The sequence below is a fragment of the Oncorhynchus tshawytscha genome, unplaced genomic scaffold (genome assembly GCF_018296145.1).
Source record: "Oncorhynchus tshawytscha isolate Ot180627B unplaced genomic scaffold, Otsh_v2.0 Un_contig_4446_pilon_pilon, whole genome shotgun sequence".
NCBI classification, from domain to species: domain Eukaryota; kingdom Metazoa; phylum Chordata; class Actinopteri; order Salmoniformes; family Salmonidae; genus Oncorhynchus; species Oncorhynchus tshawytscha.
The window spans coordinates 1-16,874 of NW_024607339.1; the positions used below are offsets into that span (position 1 = coordinate 1).

A 16,874-nucleotide genomic window follows, 5' to 3' on the forward strand; every position below is an offset into this window, starting at 1 on the left:
TTATATTAAAATGAGGTATTCTTAGCCATGTGGAGTATTTACAGTTGGATTACTATATATACTTTGACTTGTTGTCACAGTTAAGCTTAAGAAAAATGTTTTTTGGTGGTCTGTTGAAGTGTCTTTGCTCATGTTTGTCTCCTGTCTGTCCTCTAACCCTCTGTCCCGGCTCCAGGACAACCAGACCCCGCTCCACATCTCCAGTCGTCTGGGGAAGCCTGACATCGTGCTGTATCTGCTGCAGAATGGGGCGTGTCCTGACGCCACTACCACCTCTGGCTACACCCCCCTACACCTGGCTGCCAAAGAGGGACACAGAGACGTCTCCTCGGTCCTCCTTGACCAGGGGGCTTCTCCAGACATCACTACCAAGGTACACACTACACCCAACACACTTCACTCTACACACTTCACCCTACACACTACTAACCCTACACACTACTAACCCGATTAGAGAGGGACACAGAGACATCACCTCAGTCCTCCTTGACACTACTTTACACTTTGCACTACACACTATACCCTACACACTACACCCTACACACAGAGTTATAACTAGTTCCACTGGAGGAGGGTTAGAGTTATAACTATAGTTCCACTGGAGGAGGGTTAGAGTTATAACTATAGTTCCACTGGAGGAGGGTTAGAGTTGTAACTATAGTTCCACTGGAGGAGGGTTAGAGTTATAACTATAGTTCCACTGGAGGAGGGTTAGAGTTATAACTATAGTTCCACTGGAGGAGGGTTAGAGTTATAACTATAGTTCCACTGTAGGAGGGTTAGAGTTATAACTATAGTTCCACTGGAGGAGGGTTAGAGTTATAACTAGTTCCACTGGAAGAGGGTTAGAGTTATAACTATAGTTCCACTGGAGGAGGGTTAGAGTTATAACTATAGTTCCCTGGAGGAGGGTTAGAGTTATAACTATAGTTCCCTGGAGGAGGGTTAGAGTTATAACTATAGTTCCACTGGAGGAGGGTTAGAGTTATAACTATAGTTCCACTGGAGGAGGGTTAGAGTTATAACTATAGTTCCACTGGAGGAGGGTTAGAGTTATAACTATAGTTCCCTGGAGGAGGGTTAGAGTTATAACTATAGTTCCACTGGAGGAGGGTTAGAGTTATAACTATAGTTCCACTGGAGGAGGGTTAGCGTTATAACTATAGTTCCACTGGAGGAGGGTTAGAGTTATAACTATAGTTCCACTGGAGGAGGGTTAGAGTTGTAACTATAGTTCCACTGGAGGAGGGTTAGAGTTATAACTATAGTTCCACTGGAGGAGGGTTAGAGTTGTAACTATAGTTCCACTGGAGGAGGGTTAGAGTTATAACTATAGTTCCACTGGAGGAGGGTTAGAGTTATAACTAGTTCCACTGAAGGAGGGTTAGAGTTATAACTATAGTTCCACTGGAGGAGGGTTAGAGTTATAACTATAGTTCCACTGGAGGAGGGTTAGAGTTATAACTATAGTTCCACTGGAGGAGGGTTAGAGTTATAACTATAGTTCCACTGGAGGAGGGTTAGAGTTATAACTATAGTTCCACTGGAGGAGGGTTAGAGTTATAACTATAGTTCCACTGGAGGAGGGTTAGAGTTATAACTATAGTTCCACTGGAGGAGGGTTAGAGTTATAACTATAGTTCCACTGGAGGAGGGCTAGAGTTTTAGCTAGTTCCACTGCAGTAGTCTGCTGATTGATTCAGAGTGTTTCCATGGCTAGCAGGTAGCGTGACATCATACACCACAGCATCTGTATCGTTCCATTAGCAGCAGGCTGGCTGCTGGCAGAGGTCACATAGTGAATGGTGATGCTGCATTTATAGTTAGCATTAAAGCAAAGTGGTCTTTGTTTTGCTTATATTATCATGCTGCTTGACCTCTATGGGTACAGTGAGTGGTATCAACAGTTAGTAGTATGAAAGGGTAGGCCTAATAAAGGTTGGGGTTATTGAATGGTTCATCTGGGGTTAGAGAGAATGGTATCAGCAGTTAGGGTTAGTTAAGGTTAGGGTTGGTGTGATGAATGGTTCATGTGGGCTTAGAGATAATGGTATCAGCAGTTAGTGTTAGTTAAGTTTAGGGTTAGTGTGATGTGCAACTGGGTACTGGACTTCCTGACGGGCCGCCCCCAGGTGGTGAGGGTAGGCAACAACATCTCCTCCCCGCTGATCCTCAACACTGGGGCCCCACAAGGGTGCGTTCTGAGCCCTCTCCTGTACTCCCTGTTCACCCACGACTGCGTGGCCACGCACGCCTCCAACTCAATCATCAAGTTTGCGGACGACACAACAGTGGTAGGCTTGATTACCAACAACGACGAGACGGCCTACAGGGAGGAGGTGAGGGCCCTCGGAGTGTGGTGTCAGGAAAATAACCTCACACTCAACGTCAACAAAACTAAGGAGATGATTGTGGACTTCAGGAAACAGCAGAGGGAACACCCCCCATCCACATCGATGGAACAGTAGTGGAGAGGGTAGCAAGTTTTAAGTTCCTCGGCATACACATCACAGACAAACTGAATTGGTCCACTCACACAGACAGCATCGTGAGGAAGGCGCAGCAGCGCCTCTTCAACCTCAGGAGGCTGAAGAAATTCGGCTTGTCACCAAAAGCACTCACAAACTTCTACAGATGCACAATCGAGAGCATCCTGGCGGGCTGTATCACCGCCTGGTATGGCAACTGCACCGCCCTCAACCGTAAGGCTCTCCAGAGGGTAGTGAGGTCTGCACAACGCATCACCGGGGGCAAACTACCTGCCCTCCAGGACACCTACACCACCCGATGCTACAGGAAGGCCATAAAGATCATCAAGGACATCAACCACCCGAGCCACTGCCTGTTCACCCCACTGTCATCCAGAAGGCGAGGTCAGTACAGGTGCATCAAAGCTGGGACCGAGAGACTGAAAAACAGCTTCTATCTCAAGGCCATCAGACTGTTAAACAGCCACCACTAACATTGAGTGGCTACTGCCAACACACTGTCAATGACACTGACTCTACTCCAGCCACTTTAATAATGGGAATTGATTGGAAATGATGTAAATATATCACTAGCCACTTTAAACAATGCTACCTTATATAATGTTACTTACCCTACATTATTCATCTCATATGCATACGTAGATACTGTACTCTATATCATCGACTGCATCCTTATGTAATACATGTATCACTAGCCACTTTAACTATGCCACTTGGTTTACATACTCATCTCATATGTATATACTGTACTCAATATCATCTACTGTATCTTGCCTATGCTGCTCTGTACCATCACTCATTCATATATCCTTATGTACATATTCTTTATCCCCTTACACTGTGTATAAGACAGTAGTTATTTGGAATTGTTAGTTAGATTACTTGTTCGTTATTACTGCATTGTCGGAACTAGAAGCACAAGCATTTCGCTACACTCGCATTAACATCTGCTAACCATGTGTATGTGACAAATAAAATTTGATTTGATTTGAATGGTTCATCTGGGCTTAGAGAGAATGGTATCAGCAGTTAGGGTTAGTTAGGGTTGGTGTGATGAATGGTTCATCTGGGCTTAGAGATAGTGGTATCAGCAGTTAGGGTTAGTTAAGGTTAGGGTTGGTGTGATGAATGGTTCATCTGGGCTTAGAGATAGTGGTATCAGCAGTTAGGGTTAGTTAAGGTTAGGGTTGGTGTGATTAATGGTTCATCTGGGGTTAGAGAGAATGGTATCAGCAGTTAGGGTTAGTTAAGGTTAGGGTTGGTGTGATTAATGGTTCATCTGGGGTTAGAGAGAATGGTATCAGCAGTTAGGGTTAGTTAAGGTTAGGGTTGGTGTGATGAATGGTTCATCTGGGGTTAGAGAGAATGGTATCTTGGCCATGTTCTGTTATAATCTCCACCCGGCACAGCCAGAAGAGGACTGGCCACCCCACATAGCCTGGTTTCTCTCTCGGTTTCTTCCTAGGTTTTGGCCTTTCTAGGGAGTTTTTCCTTGCCACCGTGCTTCTACACCTGCATTGCTTGCTGTTTGGGGTTTTAGGCTGGGTTTCTGTACAGCACTGTGAGATATCAGCTGATGTACGAAGGGCTATATAAATAAATTTGATTTGATTTGATATCAGCAGTTAGGGTTAGTACTGGTTAGGGTTAGTGGTATGAATGGTTAGGGTTAGTACTGGTTAGGGTTAGTGGTATGAATGGTTGATCTGGGGTTAGAGAGAGTGGTATCAGCAGTTAGGGTTAGTACTGGTTAGGGTTAGTGGTATGAATGGTTGATCTGGGGTTAGAGAGAGTGGTATCAGCAGTTAGGGTTAGTGGTATTAATGGTTAGGGTTAGTACTGGTTAGGGTTAGTGTGATGAATGGTTGATCTGGGGTTAGAGAGAGTGGTATCAACAGTTAGGGTTAGTACTGGTTAGGGTTAGTGGTATTAATGGTTAGGGTTAGTACTGGTTAGGGTTAGTGGTATCAACAGTTAGGGTTAGTACTGGTTAGGGTTAGTGGTATGAATGGTTGATCTGGGGTTAGAGAGAATGGTATCAGCAGTTAGGGTTGAAGTTAGTGGTGTAACCGGTTGATGTTTCACTGCCTTGCTTCACAACAGAGGAATCTGTTGCAACAGATTACTGCAACTCACTGTTGGCTGGGTTCTCCACTTGTGCCATCCCACCCCTACGGGAGGGTAGCTCCCACTCAGCCCAGTCAGTCCAGTCCAAGCTCTTCTCTCCCGCTCAGCCCAGTCCAAGCTCTTCTCTCCCGCTCAGCCCAGTCCAAGCTCTTCTCTCCCACTCAGCCCAGTCCAAGCTCTTCTCTCCCACTCAGCCCCCCCTCCCACCTAGCTATCTGAAGATGAATATACTAACTACTGTGATATGTGGTTGTCCCACCTAGCTATCTGAATACACCTACTACTGTGATATGTGGTTGTCCCACCTAGCTATCTGAATATACTAACTACTGTGATATGTGGTTGTCCCACCTAGCTATCTGAATATACTAATTACTGTGATATGTGGTTGTCCCACCTAGCTATCTGAATATACTAACTACTGTGATATGTGGTTGTCCCACCTAGCTATCTGAATATACTAACTACTGTGATATGTGGTTGTCCCGCCTAGCTATCTGATGATGAAAGCACTAACTGTAAGGTGCTCTGGATAAGAGCTTCTGCTAAATGACTAACATGTAATAATCTATGATGTGATGCTGTGAGTGTTGTTGTGGCTCATTGCTGTCTACTCCTCTCCTCTCTTCTCTCATCTCCTTTCCTCTCTCCTCTCTGTACTCCTCTCATCTCCATCATCTCCTCCCTGTCTCCTCTCTCCTTTCATCACCTCCTCCTCTCCTCTCCTTTCCTTTCATCACCTCCTCCTCTCCTTTCCTCCTCTCTCCTCCTCTCCTCTCCTTTCCTCTCTCCTCTCCTCCCCTCTTCCAGAAAGGCTTCACTCCCCTCCATGTTGCAGCTAAGTATGGGAAGATGGAAGTGGCCAACCTTCTGCTGCAGAGACACACTGCGCCCGATGCAGCTGGGAAGGTACCGTAGTCACCATGGAAACAGGGATGAGCTAGTCTGGTAGTCAGTAGTGCATCTCACTGATAGTAATAGTAACGTACAGCACAGATAGTTCTCACTGATGTCATATGAGTTATTCTCATATTGGTTCATTATAATGTAACTACACATCAGTATTCTTGCAGTGCTACTAACCAGGTTTCCATCCAACCTTTTTAATTTGTTGGTAAAATGTGTTATTTGAGAAATGGCGGTGAAAACGCCTTTTGTGTGCAAATATTGATTATGTTGTGTGGTCCTCCCACTACGACTCCGGCTTGGAGCTACGAGATGATATGTTGTGTGGTCCTCCCACTACGACTCCGGCTTGGAGCTACGCGATGATATGTTGTGTGGTCCTCCCACTACAACTCCAGCTTGGAGCTACGCGATGATATGTTGTGTGGTCCTCCCACTACGACTCTGGCTTGGAGCTACGCGATGATATGTTGTGTGGTCCTCCCACTACGACTCCAGCTTGGAGCTACGCGATGATACGTTGTGTGGTCCTCCCACTACGACTCCGGCTTGGAGCTACGCGATGATATGTTGTGTGGTCCTCCCACTACGACTCCAGCTTGGAGCTATGCGATGATATGCTGTGTGGTCCTCCCACTCGACTCCAGCTTGGAGCTACGCAATGATATGTTGTGTGGTCCTCTCACTACGACTCCGGCTTGGAGCTACGAGATGATATGTTGTGTGGTCCTCCCACCTCCCACTACGACTCCGGCTTGGAGCTACGCGATGATATGTTGTGTGGTCCTCTCACTATGACTCCGGCTTGGAGCTACGCGGTGATATGTTGTGTGGTCCTCCCACCTCCCACTACGACTCCGGCTTGGAGCTACGCGATGATATGTTGTGTGGTCCTCCCACTACGACTACAGCTTGGAGCTACGCGATGATATGTTGTGTGGTCCTCTCACTACGACTCTGGCTTGGAGCTACGCGATGATATGTTGCGTGGTCCTCCCACTACGATGAGCTACGTGATGATATGTTGTATGGTCCTCCCACTACGACTCCGGCTTGGAGCTACGCGATGATATGTTGTGTGGTCCTCTCACTACGATTCCGGCTTGGAGCTACGCAATGATATGTTGTGTGGTCCTCCCACCTCCCACTACGACTCCGGCTTGGAGCTACACAATGATATTTTGTGTGGTCCTCCCACTACGACTCCGGCTTGGAGCTACGCGATGATATGTTGTGTGGTCCTCCCACTACGACTCCGGCTTGGAGCTACGCGATGATATGTTGTGTGGTCCTCCCACTACGACTCCGGCTTGGAGCTACGCGATGATATGTTGTGTGGTCCTCTCACCTCCCACTACGACTCAAATCAAATCAAATCAAATCAAATCAAATTTTATTTGTCACATACACATGGTTAGCAGATGTTAATGCGAGTGTAGCGAAATGCTTGTGCTTCTAGTTCCGACAATGCAGTAATAACGAGCAAGTAATCTAACTAACAATTCCAAAAAAACCTACTGTCTTATACACAGTGTAAGGGGATAAAGAATATGTACATAAGGATATATGAATGAGTGATGGTACAGAGCAGCATAGGCAAGATACAGTGACAGTATATACATATGAGATAAGTATGTAAACCAAGTGGCATAGTTAAAGTGGCTAGTGATACATGTATTACATAAGGATGCAGTCGATGATATAGAGTACAGTATCAACGTATGCATATGAGATGAACAATGTAGGGTGGTAACATTATATAAGGTAGCATTGTTTAAAGTGGCTAGTGATATATTTACATAATTTCCCATCAATTCCCATGATTAAAGTGGCTGGAGTAGAGTCAGTGTCATTGACAGTGTGTTGGCAGTAGCCACTCAATGTTAGTGGTGGCTGTTTAACAGTCTGATGGTTGAAGCTGTTTTGGTCCGGTCCCAGCTTTGATGCACCGGCCTTCTGGATGACAGCGGGGTGAACAGGCAGTGGCTCGGGTGGTTGATGTCCTTGATGATGGCCTTCCTGTAGCATCGGGTTGTAGGTGTCCTGGTAGTTTGCCCCCGGTGATGCGTTGTGCAGACCTCACTACCCTCTGGAGAGCCTTACGGTTGAGGGCGGTGCAGTTGCCATACCAGGCTTCGATTGTGCATCTGTAGAAGTTTGTGAGTGCTTTTGGTGAGCCGAATTTCTTCAGCCTCCTGAGGTTGCTGCTGCGCCTTCCTCACGATGCTGTCTGTGTGAGTGGACCAATTCAGTTTGTCTGTGATGTATGCCGAGGAACTTAAAACTTGCTACCCTCTCCACTATGTTGTGTGGTCCTCCCACTACGACTCTTGAAGCCGTCTCGTCGTTGTTGGTATTGCTGCCTATCATTTGATTATTAGCTGGATGAAGAAACTGTATGAATGAAGGTCCATTATCATGTATACGGGGAGGAGATGTTGTTGCCTACCCTTGGGGGGTTGAATCATTTAGAAGTAGATTGAGGTTGGATTTGGTTTGAGTCATTTAGAAGTAGATTGAGGTTGGATTTGGTTTGAGTCATTTAGAAGTAGATTGAGGTTGGATTTGGTTTGAGTCATTTTAGATTGAGGTTATTTGGTTTGACTCATTTAGAAGTAGATTGAGGTTGGATTTGGTTTGAGTCATTTAGAAGTAGATTGAGGTTGGATTTGGTTTGAGTCATTTAGAAGTAGATTGAGGTTGGATTTGGTTTGAGTCATTTAGAAGTAGATTGAGGTTGGATATTTGGTTTGAGTCATTTAGAAGAAAAGTAGATTGAGGTTGGATTTGGTTTGAGTCATTTAGAAGTAGTGATTGAGGTTGAGATTTGGTTTGAGTCATTTAGAAGTAGATTGAGGTTGGATTTGGTTTGAGTCATTTAGAAGTAGATTGAGGTTGGATTTGGTTTGAGTCATTTAGAAGTAGATTGAGGTTGGATTTGGTTTGAGTCATTTAGAAGTAGATTGAGGTTGGATTTGGTTTGAGTCATTTAGAAGTAGATTGAGGTTGGATTTGGTTTGAGTCATTTAGAAGTAGATTGAGGTTGGATTTGGTTTGAGTCATTTAGAAGTAGATTGAGTTTGTTTCCCCAACATGTGTTTGACACCCCTGCTCTAGAGAGAGAAGCCCCTGTTATGATCCTGAAACACTCTGATCAATCTAACATCAAATCAAATGTATTTATAAAGCCCTTCTTAGATCAGCTGATATCTCAAAGTGCTGTACAGAAACCCAGCCTAAAACCCCAAACAGCAAGCAATGCAGGTGTAGAAGCACGGTGGCTAGGAAAAACTCCCTAGAAAGGCCAAAACCTAGGACGAAACCTAGAGAGGAACCAGGCTATGAGGGGTGGCCAGTCCTCTTCTGGCTGTGCCGGGTGGAGATTATAACAGAACATGGCCAAGATGTTAAAATGTTCATAAATGACCAGCATGGTCAAATAATAATAATCACAGTAGTTGTCGAGGGTGCAACAAGTCAGCACCTCAGGAGTAAATGTCAGTTGGCTTTTCATAGCCGATCACTAAGAGTATCTCTACCGCTCCTGCTGTTTCTAGAGAGTTGAAAACAGCAGGTCTGGGACAGGTAGCACGTCCGGTGAACAGGTCAGGGTTCCATAGCCGCAGGCAGAACAGTTGAAACTACAGCAGCAGCACGGCCAGGTGGACTGGGTACAGCAAGGAGTCATCATGCCAGGTAGTCCTGAGGCATGGTCCTAGGGCTCAGGTCCTCCGAGAGAGAGAAAGAAAGAGAGAATTAGAGAGAGCATACTTAAATTCACACAGGACACCGGATAAGACAGGAGAAGTACTCCAGATATAACAGACTGACCCTAGCCCCCCGACACATAAACTACTGCAGCATAAATACTGGAGGCTGAGACAGGAGGGGTCAGGAGACACTGTGGCCCCATCCGATGATACCCCCGGACAGGGCCAAACAGGAAGGATATAACCCCACCCACGTTGCCAAAGCATAGCACCCACACCACTAGAGGGATATCTTGGTCCGAGACTGAACATGTCTTTATTCAACGGACAAAGACAGTATTGGAATTGTTCTAACTGATTTATATTTCAACCACTTCAGATCCCAGTTTGTCATCCTTCCACTGTGTTGGGCTAAGTGCCTCCACCTTCAGTCCAACACTAATGCAGCTGTGTATGCCGTTTCTATAGAGTGGTCTAACTCCCCTACATGTAGCTGCTCACTATGACAACCAGAAAGTGGCTCTGCTGCTGCTGGACCAGGGAGCTTCACCGCACGCTGCTGCCAAGGTAGGTATCACTTACACATTTACACCACAGCAGACGCTCTTATCCAGAGCCACTTACAGGATCCGTTAGGGTTGCACAAAGGCACATGATGGGCTCCCGGACATGATCGGGAGTCCCATAGGGCGGCACACAATTGGCCCAGTGTCATCCGGGATAGGGGAGGCCGGGGTAGGCCGTCATTGTAAATAATAATTTGTTCTTAACTGACTTGCCTGGTTAAATAAATGTTAAATAACATAAAAAATCAACAGATGTTTCATCTGGTCTGCTCAGGAATTCCAACCAGAAACTTTTCGGTCACTGGCCCAATGCTCTTAACCGCTATGCCACTTCCTGCCACCACTACCACACCAGTATCAGACCACTACGACACCAGTATCAGACCACTACCACACCAGCATCAGACCACTACCACACCAGTATCAGACCACTACCACACCAGTATCAGACCAGACCACTACCACATCAGTATCAGACCAGAACACAACCAAACCAGCATCAGACCACTACCACACCAGTATCAGACCACTAGCACACCAGTATCAGACCACTACCACACCAGTATCAGACCACTATCCCACCAGTATCAGACCACTACTGCACCAGTATCAGACCACTACCAAACCAGCATCAGACCACTACCACACCAGCATCAGACCACTACCACACCAGTATCAGACCACTACCACACCAGCATCAGACCACTACCACACAAGTATCAGACCACTACCACACCAGTATCAGACCAGACCACTACCACACCAGTATCAGACCAGACCACTACCACTACCACACCAATATCAGACCAGACCACTACCGCACCAGTATCAGACCACTACCACACCAGTATCAGACCACTATCACAGCAGTATCAGACCACTACCGTACCAGCATCAGACCACTACCACACCAATATCAGACAACTAGTACACCAGTATCAGACCACTACCACACCAGTATCAGACCACTACCACACCAGTATCAGACCACGACCGCACCAGTATCAGACCACTACCACACCAGTTTCAGACCACTACCGCACCAGTATCAGACCAGCCCAAAACCGCACCAGTATCAGACCAATACCACACCAGTATCAGACCAGACCACTACCACACCTGTACCAGACCACTACCACACCAGCATCAGACCACTACCACACCAGCATCAGACCACTACCACACCAGTATCAGACCACTACCGCATCACTACCACACCAGTATCAGACCACTACCACACCGGTATCAGACCACTACCACACCAGTATCAGACCAGACCAATAACACACCAGTATCAGACCACTACCACACCAGTATCATACCACTACCACACCAGTATCAGACCAGACCACTACCACACCAGTATCAGACCACTACCACACCAGTATCAGACCACGACCGCACCAGTATCAGACCACTACCACACCAGTTTCAGACCACTACCGCACCAGTATCAGACCAGCCCAAAACCGCACCAGTATCAGACCAATACCACACCAGTATCAGACCAGACCACTACCACACCTGTACCAGACCACTACCACACCAGCATCAGACCACTACCACACCAGTATCAGACATCACTACCACACCAGTATCAGACCACTACCACACCAGTATCATCACTACCACACCAGTATCAGACCACTACCACACCAGTATCAGACCACTACCACACCAGCATCAGACCATTACCACACCAGTATCAGACCAGACCACTACCACACCAGTATCAGACCACTACCACACCAGTATCAGACCACTACCACACCAGTATCAGACCACTACCACACCAGTATCAGACCACTACCACACCAGCATCAGACCACTACCACACCAGTATCAGACCACTACCACACCAGTATCAGACCGTTACCACACCAGTATCAGACCACTACCACACCAGTATCAGACCACTACCACACCAGTATCAGACCACTACCACACCAGTATCATACCACTACCACACCAGTATCAGACCACTAGCACACCAGTTTCAGACCACTACCACACCAGTATCAGACCACTACCACACCAGTATCAGACCACTACCACACCAGTATCAGACCACTACCACACCAGTATCAGACCACTACCACACCAGTATCAGACCACTACCACACCAGTATCATACCACTACCACACCAGCATCAGACCACTACCACACCAGTATCAGACCACTACCACACCAGTATCATACCACTACCACACCAGTATCAGACCACTACCACACCAGTATCAGACCACTACCACACCAGTATCAGACCAGACCTACCACACCAGTATCAGACCACTACCACACCAGTATCATACCACTACCACACCAGTATCAGACCACTACCACACCAGTATCAGACCACTACCACACCAGTATCAGACCACTACCACACCAGTATCAGACCACTACCACACCAGTTTCAGACCACTACCACACCAGTATCAGACCACAAAACCACACCAGTATCAGACCACTACCACACCAGTATCAGACCAGACCACTACCACACCAGTATCAGACCACTACCACACCAGCATCAGACCACTACCACACCAGTATCAGACCACACATACCACACCAGTATCAGACCACTACCACACCAGTATCAGACCACTACCACACCAGTATCATACCACTACCACACCAGTATCATACCACTACCACACCAGTTTCAGACCACTAGCACACCAGTATCAGACCATTACCACACCAGTATCAGACCACTTCCACACCAGTATCAGACCACGACCGCACCAGTATCATACCACTACCACACCAGTTTCAGACCACTAGCACACCAGTATCAGACCACTAGCACACCAGTATCAGACCACTACCACACCAGTTTCAGACCACTAGCACACCAGTATCAGACCACTACCACACCAGTATCAGAATGTGAGGATGATTATACAATGTTTCTTTTAGGGTGAAAAAAAACGTTCCCTTGATTTTCCAAGAATGTTCCCAGAACACATTCCGTCTGTTCTATAAAGGTTCCTTTAATGTGGTAAGAATGACCTGTCCGTTTTTATGACTTTCATAGCATAGTGTTTTAGGTTTAACATAATATTCCATTTGACCTTGTCTTGGAGGTCCTCAGAACATTTCACTAAAATGTAAACAACAGACGAAATGTGTTCTGGGAACGTTCTGGTAACATCAGGTGAAGGTTCTTCCCATGATGTTCTGATCTGAAACAGCAGGATCTGTCATGCTGGTATAAAGGATTTGGAGGCAGGTGCAGGAATACATAATAGGGTTTTTTAACACACCCTAAACAAATACGTATACAAAACACTGGGATGTACCCAAACAAAAGGGCGAGGGAAAACCTGGTAGAACGACATGGGAGGAGACCCGTAATACACAACGCACAAAACACACAGCACAGGCGAACATGTGAACAATAACACACAGCACAGGCTGAGACAACACATAGGGAACAATAACACACAGCACAGGCTGAGACAACACATAGGGAACAATAACACACAGCACAGGCTGAGACAACACATAGGGAACAATAACACACAGCACAGGCTGAGACAACACATAGGGAACAATAACACACAGCACAGGCTGAGACAACACATGTGAACAATAACACACAGCACAGGCTGAGACAACACATAGGGAACAATAACACACAGCACAGGCTGAGACAACACATAGGGAACAATAACACACAGCACATGAGAACAATAGGGAACACACAGCACAGGCTGAGACAACACATAGGGAACAGTAACACAGCACAGGCTGAGACAACACATAGGGAACAATAACACACAGCACAGGCTGAGACAACACATAGGGAACAATAACACACAGCACAGGCTGAGACAACACATAGGGAACAATAACACACAGCACAGGCTGAGACAACACATAGGGAACAATAACACACAGCACAGGCTGAGACAACACATAGGGAACAATAACACACAGCACAGGCTGAGACAACACATAGGGAACAATAACACACAGCACAGGCTGAGACAACACATAGGGAACAATAACACACAGCACAGGCTGAGACAACACATAGGGAACAATAACACACAGCACAGGCTGAGACAACACATAGGTGGTAACAATAACACACAGCACAGGCTGAGACAACACATAGGTAACAATAACACACAGCACAGGCTGAGACAACACATAGGGAACAATAACACACAGCACAGGCTAATAACACACCACTGATCTGAAACAGCAGGACCACGACTCACTGATCTGAAACAGCAGAACCACGACTCACTGAACTGAAACAGCAGAACCACTGTTCACTGACTGTATATTACCTGGATGATATATTACCTGGATGGTAGATGACTGTCTATTACCTGGATGATAGATGACTGTATATTACCTGGATGATAGATGACTGTATATTACCTGGATGATAGATGACTGTATATTACCTGGATGATAGATGACTGTATATTACCTGGATGATAGATGACTGTATATTACCTGGATGATAGATGACTGTATATTACCTGGATGATAGATGATTGTATATTACCTGGATGATAGATGACTGTATATTCCCTGGATGATAGATGATGTTCTGTCTGTGGTGTAGAATGGGTACCCTCCTCTGTGGTGTAATATGTTCTGTCTGTGGTGTAGAATGGGTACCCTCCTCTGTGGTGTAATATGTTCTGTCTGTGGTGTAGAATGGGTACCCTCCTCTGTGGTGTAATATGTTCTGTCTGTGGTGTAGAATGGCTATACTCCACTCCACATCGCGGCTAAGAAGAACCAGATGGAGATTGCCACGACGCTGCTGGAGTACGGAGCCGACACCAACGCTATGACACGTCAGGGCATCACACCGCTGCACCTGGCCTCTCAGGAGGGCAACGTAGACATCGTTACCCTGCTACTGGCCAGGGAAGCCACCATCAGCTTGGGCAACAAGGTGGGGGTTAGGGGTCAGGTGTTAGGGTTGTCCTGAGTTGTAATGTGGTATGTCCTGTCATGTGTTCTAATGTGGTATGTCCTGTGTTCTAATGTGGTATGTCCTGTCCTGTGTTCTAATGTGGTATGTCCTGTTCCTGTGTTCTAATGTGGTATGTCCTGTCCTGTGTTCTAATGTGGTATGTCATGTCCTGTGTTCTGTCCTGTGTTCCTAATGTGGTATGTCCTGTCCTGTGTTCTAATGTGTTATGTCCTAACCTGTGTTCTAATGTTGTATGTCCTGTGTTCTAATGTGGTATGTCCTGTCCTGTGTCCTGTCCTGTGTTTTAATGTGTTATGTCCTGTCCTGTGTCCTCTCCTCTCAGAGTGGTCTGACTCCTCTCCACCTGGCAGCTCAGGACGACAAGGTCAACGTAGCTGAGGTGCTGGTTAACCAGGGGGCCACTGTTGACCCAGAGACTAAGGTACACACACACACGTACACATGTTCAACTCTGGTCTGACAGCCGTGTAGGTCGGCTGGTCCATCCTGAAACCTCACTGCAGAACACTCATTGAGAAACACAACAGAGAGAGCAGAAGGTCTAGAAACCCAGAGAGGGACCAGAGGGACTAGAAACCCAGAGAGAGACCAGGAGGACTAGAAACCCAGAGAGAGACCAGGGGGACTAGAAACCCAGAGAGAGAGACCAGAAGGTCTAGAAACCCAGAGAGAGACCAGGAGGACTAGAAACCCAGAGAGGAGAGACCAGGGGGACTAGAAACCCAGAGAGAGCCCAGGGGGACTAGAAACCCAGAGAGGGACCAGAGGGACTAGAAACCCAGAGAGAGAGACCAGAAGGTCTAGAAACCCAGAGAGAGACCAGGAGGACTAGAAACCCAGAGAGGAGAGACTAGGAGGACTAGAAACCCAGAGAGGAGAGACCAGAAGGTCTAGAAACCCAGAGAGGAGAGACTAGGAGGACTAGAAACCCAGAGAGGAGAGACCAGGAGGACTAGAAACCCAGAGAGGAGAGACCAGAAGGTCTAGAAACCCAGAGAGGAGAGAGAGACCAGAAGGTCTAGAAACCCAGAGAGAGAGACCAAAGAGAGGGAGAGAGAGAGAGAGACCCCAGAGAGATGAGGGAGAAGGACCAGAGAGATGAGAGAGAGGCCACTGTTCCTAATGCCTTCATTGTAAATAAGAAGTTGTTCTTAACTGACTTGCCTAGTTAAATAAAGTTTAAATAAAAATGTTTTTTTTAAATTCACTACTACACTACAACAGTACTCTACAACACTACAGTACTACGCTGAAACTTTACAACGGTATTCTGAAACACTGATTTACTACAACACTGAATCACTACAACACAGAAACACTATAACACTGAATCACTACTACACTGAATCACTACTACACTGAAACACTACTACACTGAAACACTACTAGACTGAAACACTACAACACTGAAACACTACAACACTACAACACTGAATCACTACTACACTGAAACACTACAACACTGAAACACTACTACACTGAATCACTACAACACTGAAACACTACAACACTGAAACACTACAACACTGAATCACTACTACACTGAATCACTACTACACTGAAACACTACAACACTGAAACACTACTACACTGAATCACTACTACACTGAAACACTACAACACTGAAACACTACAACACTGAATCACTACTACACTGAAACACTACAACACTGAATCACTACTACACTGAAACACTACAACACTGAAACACTACAACACTGAAACACTACAACACTGAATCACTACAATACAACACTACAACACTGAATCACTACTACACTGAAACACTACAACACTGAAACACTACAACACTGAATCACTACTACACAGAAACACTACAATACAACACTATAACACTGAATCACTACAACACTGAATCACTACTACACTGAAACACTACAACACTGAATCACTACTACACTGAAACACTACAACACTGAAACACTACAACACTGAAACACTACAACACTGAATCACTACAATACAACACTATAACACTGAATCACTACAACACTGAATCACTACTACACAGAAACACTACAACACTGAAACACTACAACACTACAGCACTGAATCACTACAATACAACACTACAACAATACA

At 46.0% G+C, this 16,874-nt stretch overlaps 1 protein-coding gene and 1 long non-coding RNA gene across 2 annotated transcripts; both read left to right on the forward strand.

The window, feature by feature from the left end:
* Window positions 1-115: 115 nt before the first annotated feature.
* On the forward strand, window positions 116-15,246 carry LOC121842439 (ankyrin-3-like). Its single transcript, XM_042312428.1, has 5 exons — window positions 116-373; window positions 5,427-5,525; window positions 9,701-9,799; window positions 14,532-14,729; window positions 15,094-15,246. Exons 1-5 carry the CDS (start codon window positions 131-133, stop codon window positions 15,229-15,231), a joined length of 777 nt encoding a protein of 258 aa, XP_042168362.1. The 5' UTR covers window positions 116-130; the 3' UTR covers window positions 15,232-15,246.
* On the forward strand, window positions 8,014-8,779 carry LOC121842440. The gene is made up of 3 exons (XR_006081108.1): window positions 8,014-8,080; window positions 8,148-8,258; window positions 8,380-8,779. It is a non-coding gene; the product is annotated as an uncharacterized LOC121842440 (long non-coding RNA).
* Window positions 15,247-16,874: the final 1,628 nt, after the last annotated feature.

Coding starts and splice junctions, on each gene's coding strand:
- LOC121842439 (XM_042312428.1), top strand. CDS start 131: ATGTTTGTCTCCTGTCTGTCCTCTAACCCTCTGTCCCGGCTCCAGGAC. Junction 5,526..9,700: donor CGCCCGATGCAGCTGGGAAG/GTACCGTAGTCA, acceptor CCGTTTCTATAG/AGTGGTCTAACTCCCCTACA. Junction 14,730..15,093: donor CCATCAGCTTGGGCAACAAG/GTGGGGGTTAGG, acceptor CTCTCCTCTCAG/AGTGGTCTGACTCCTCTCCA.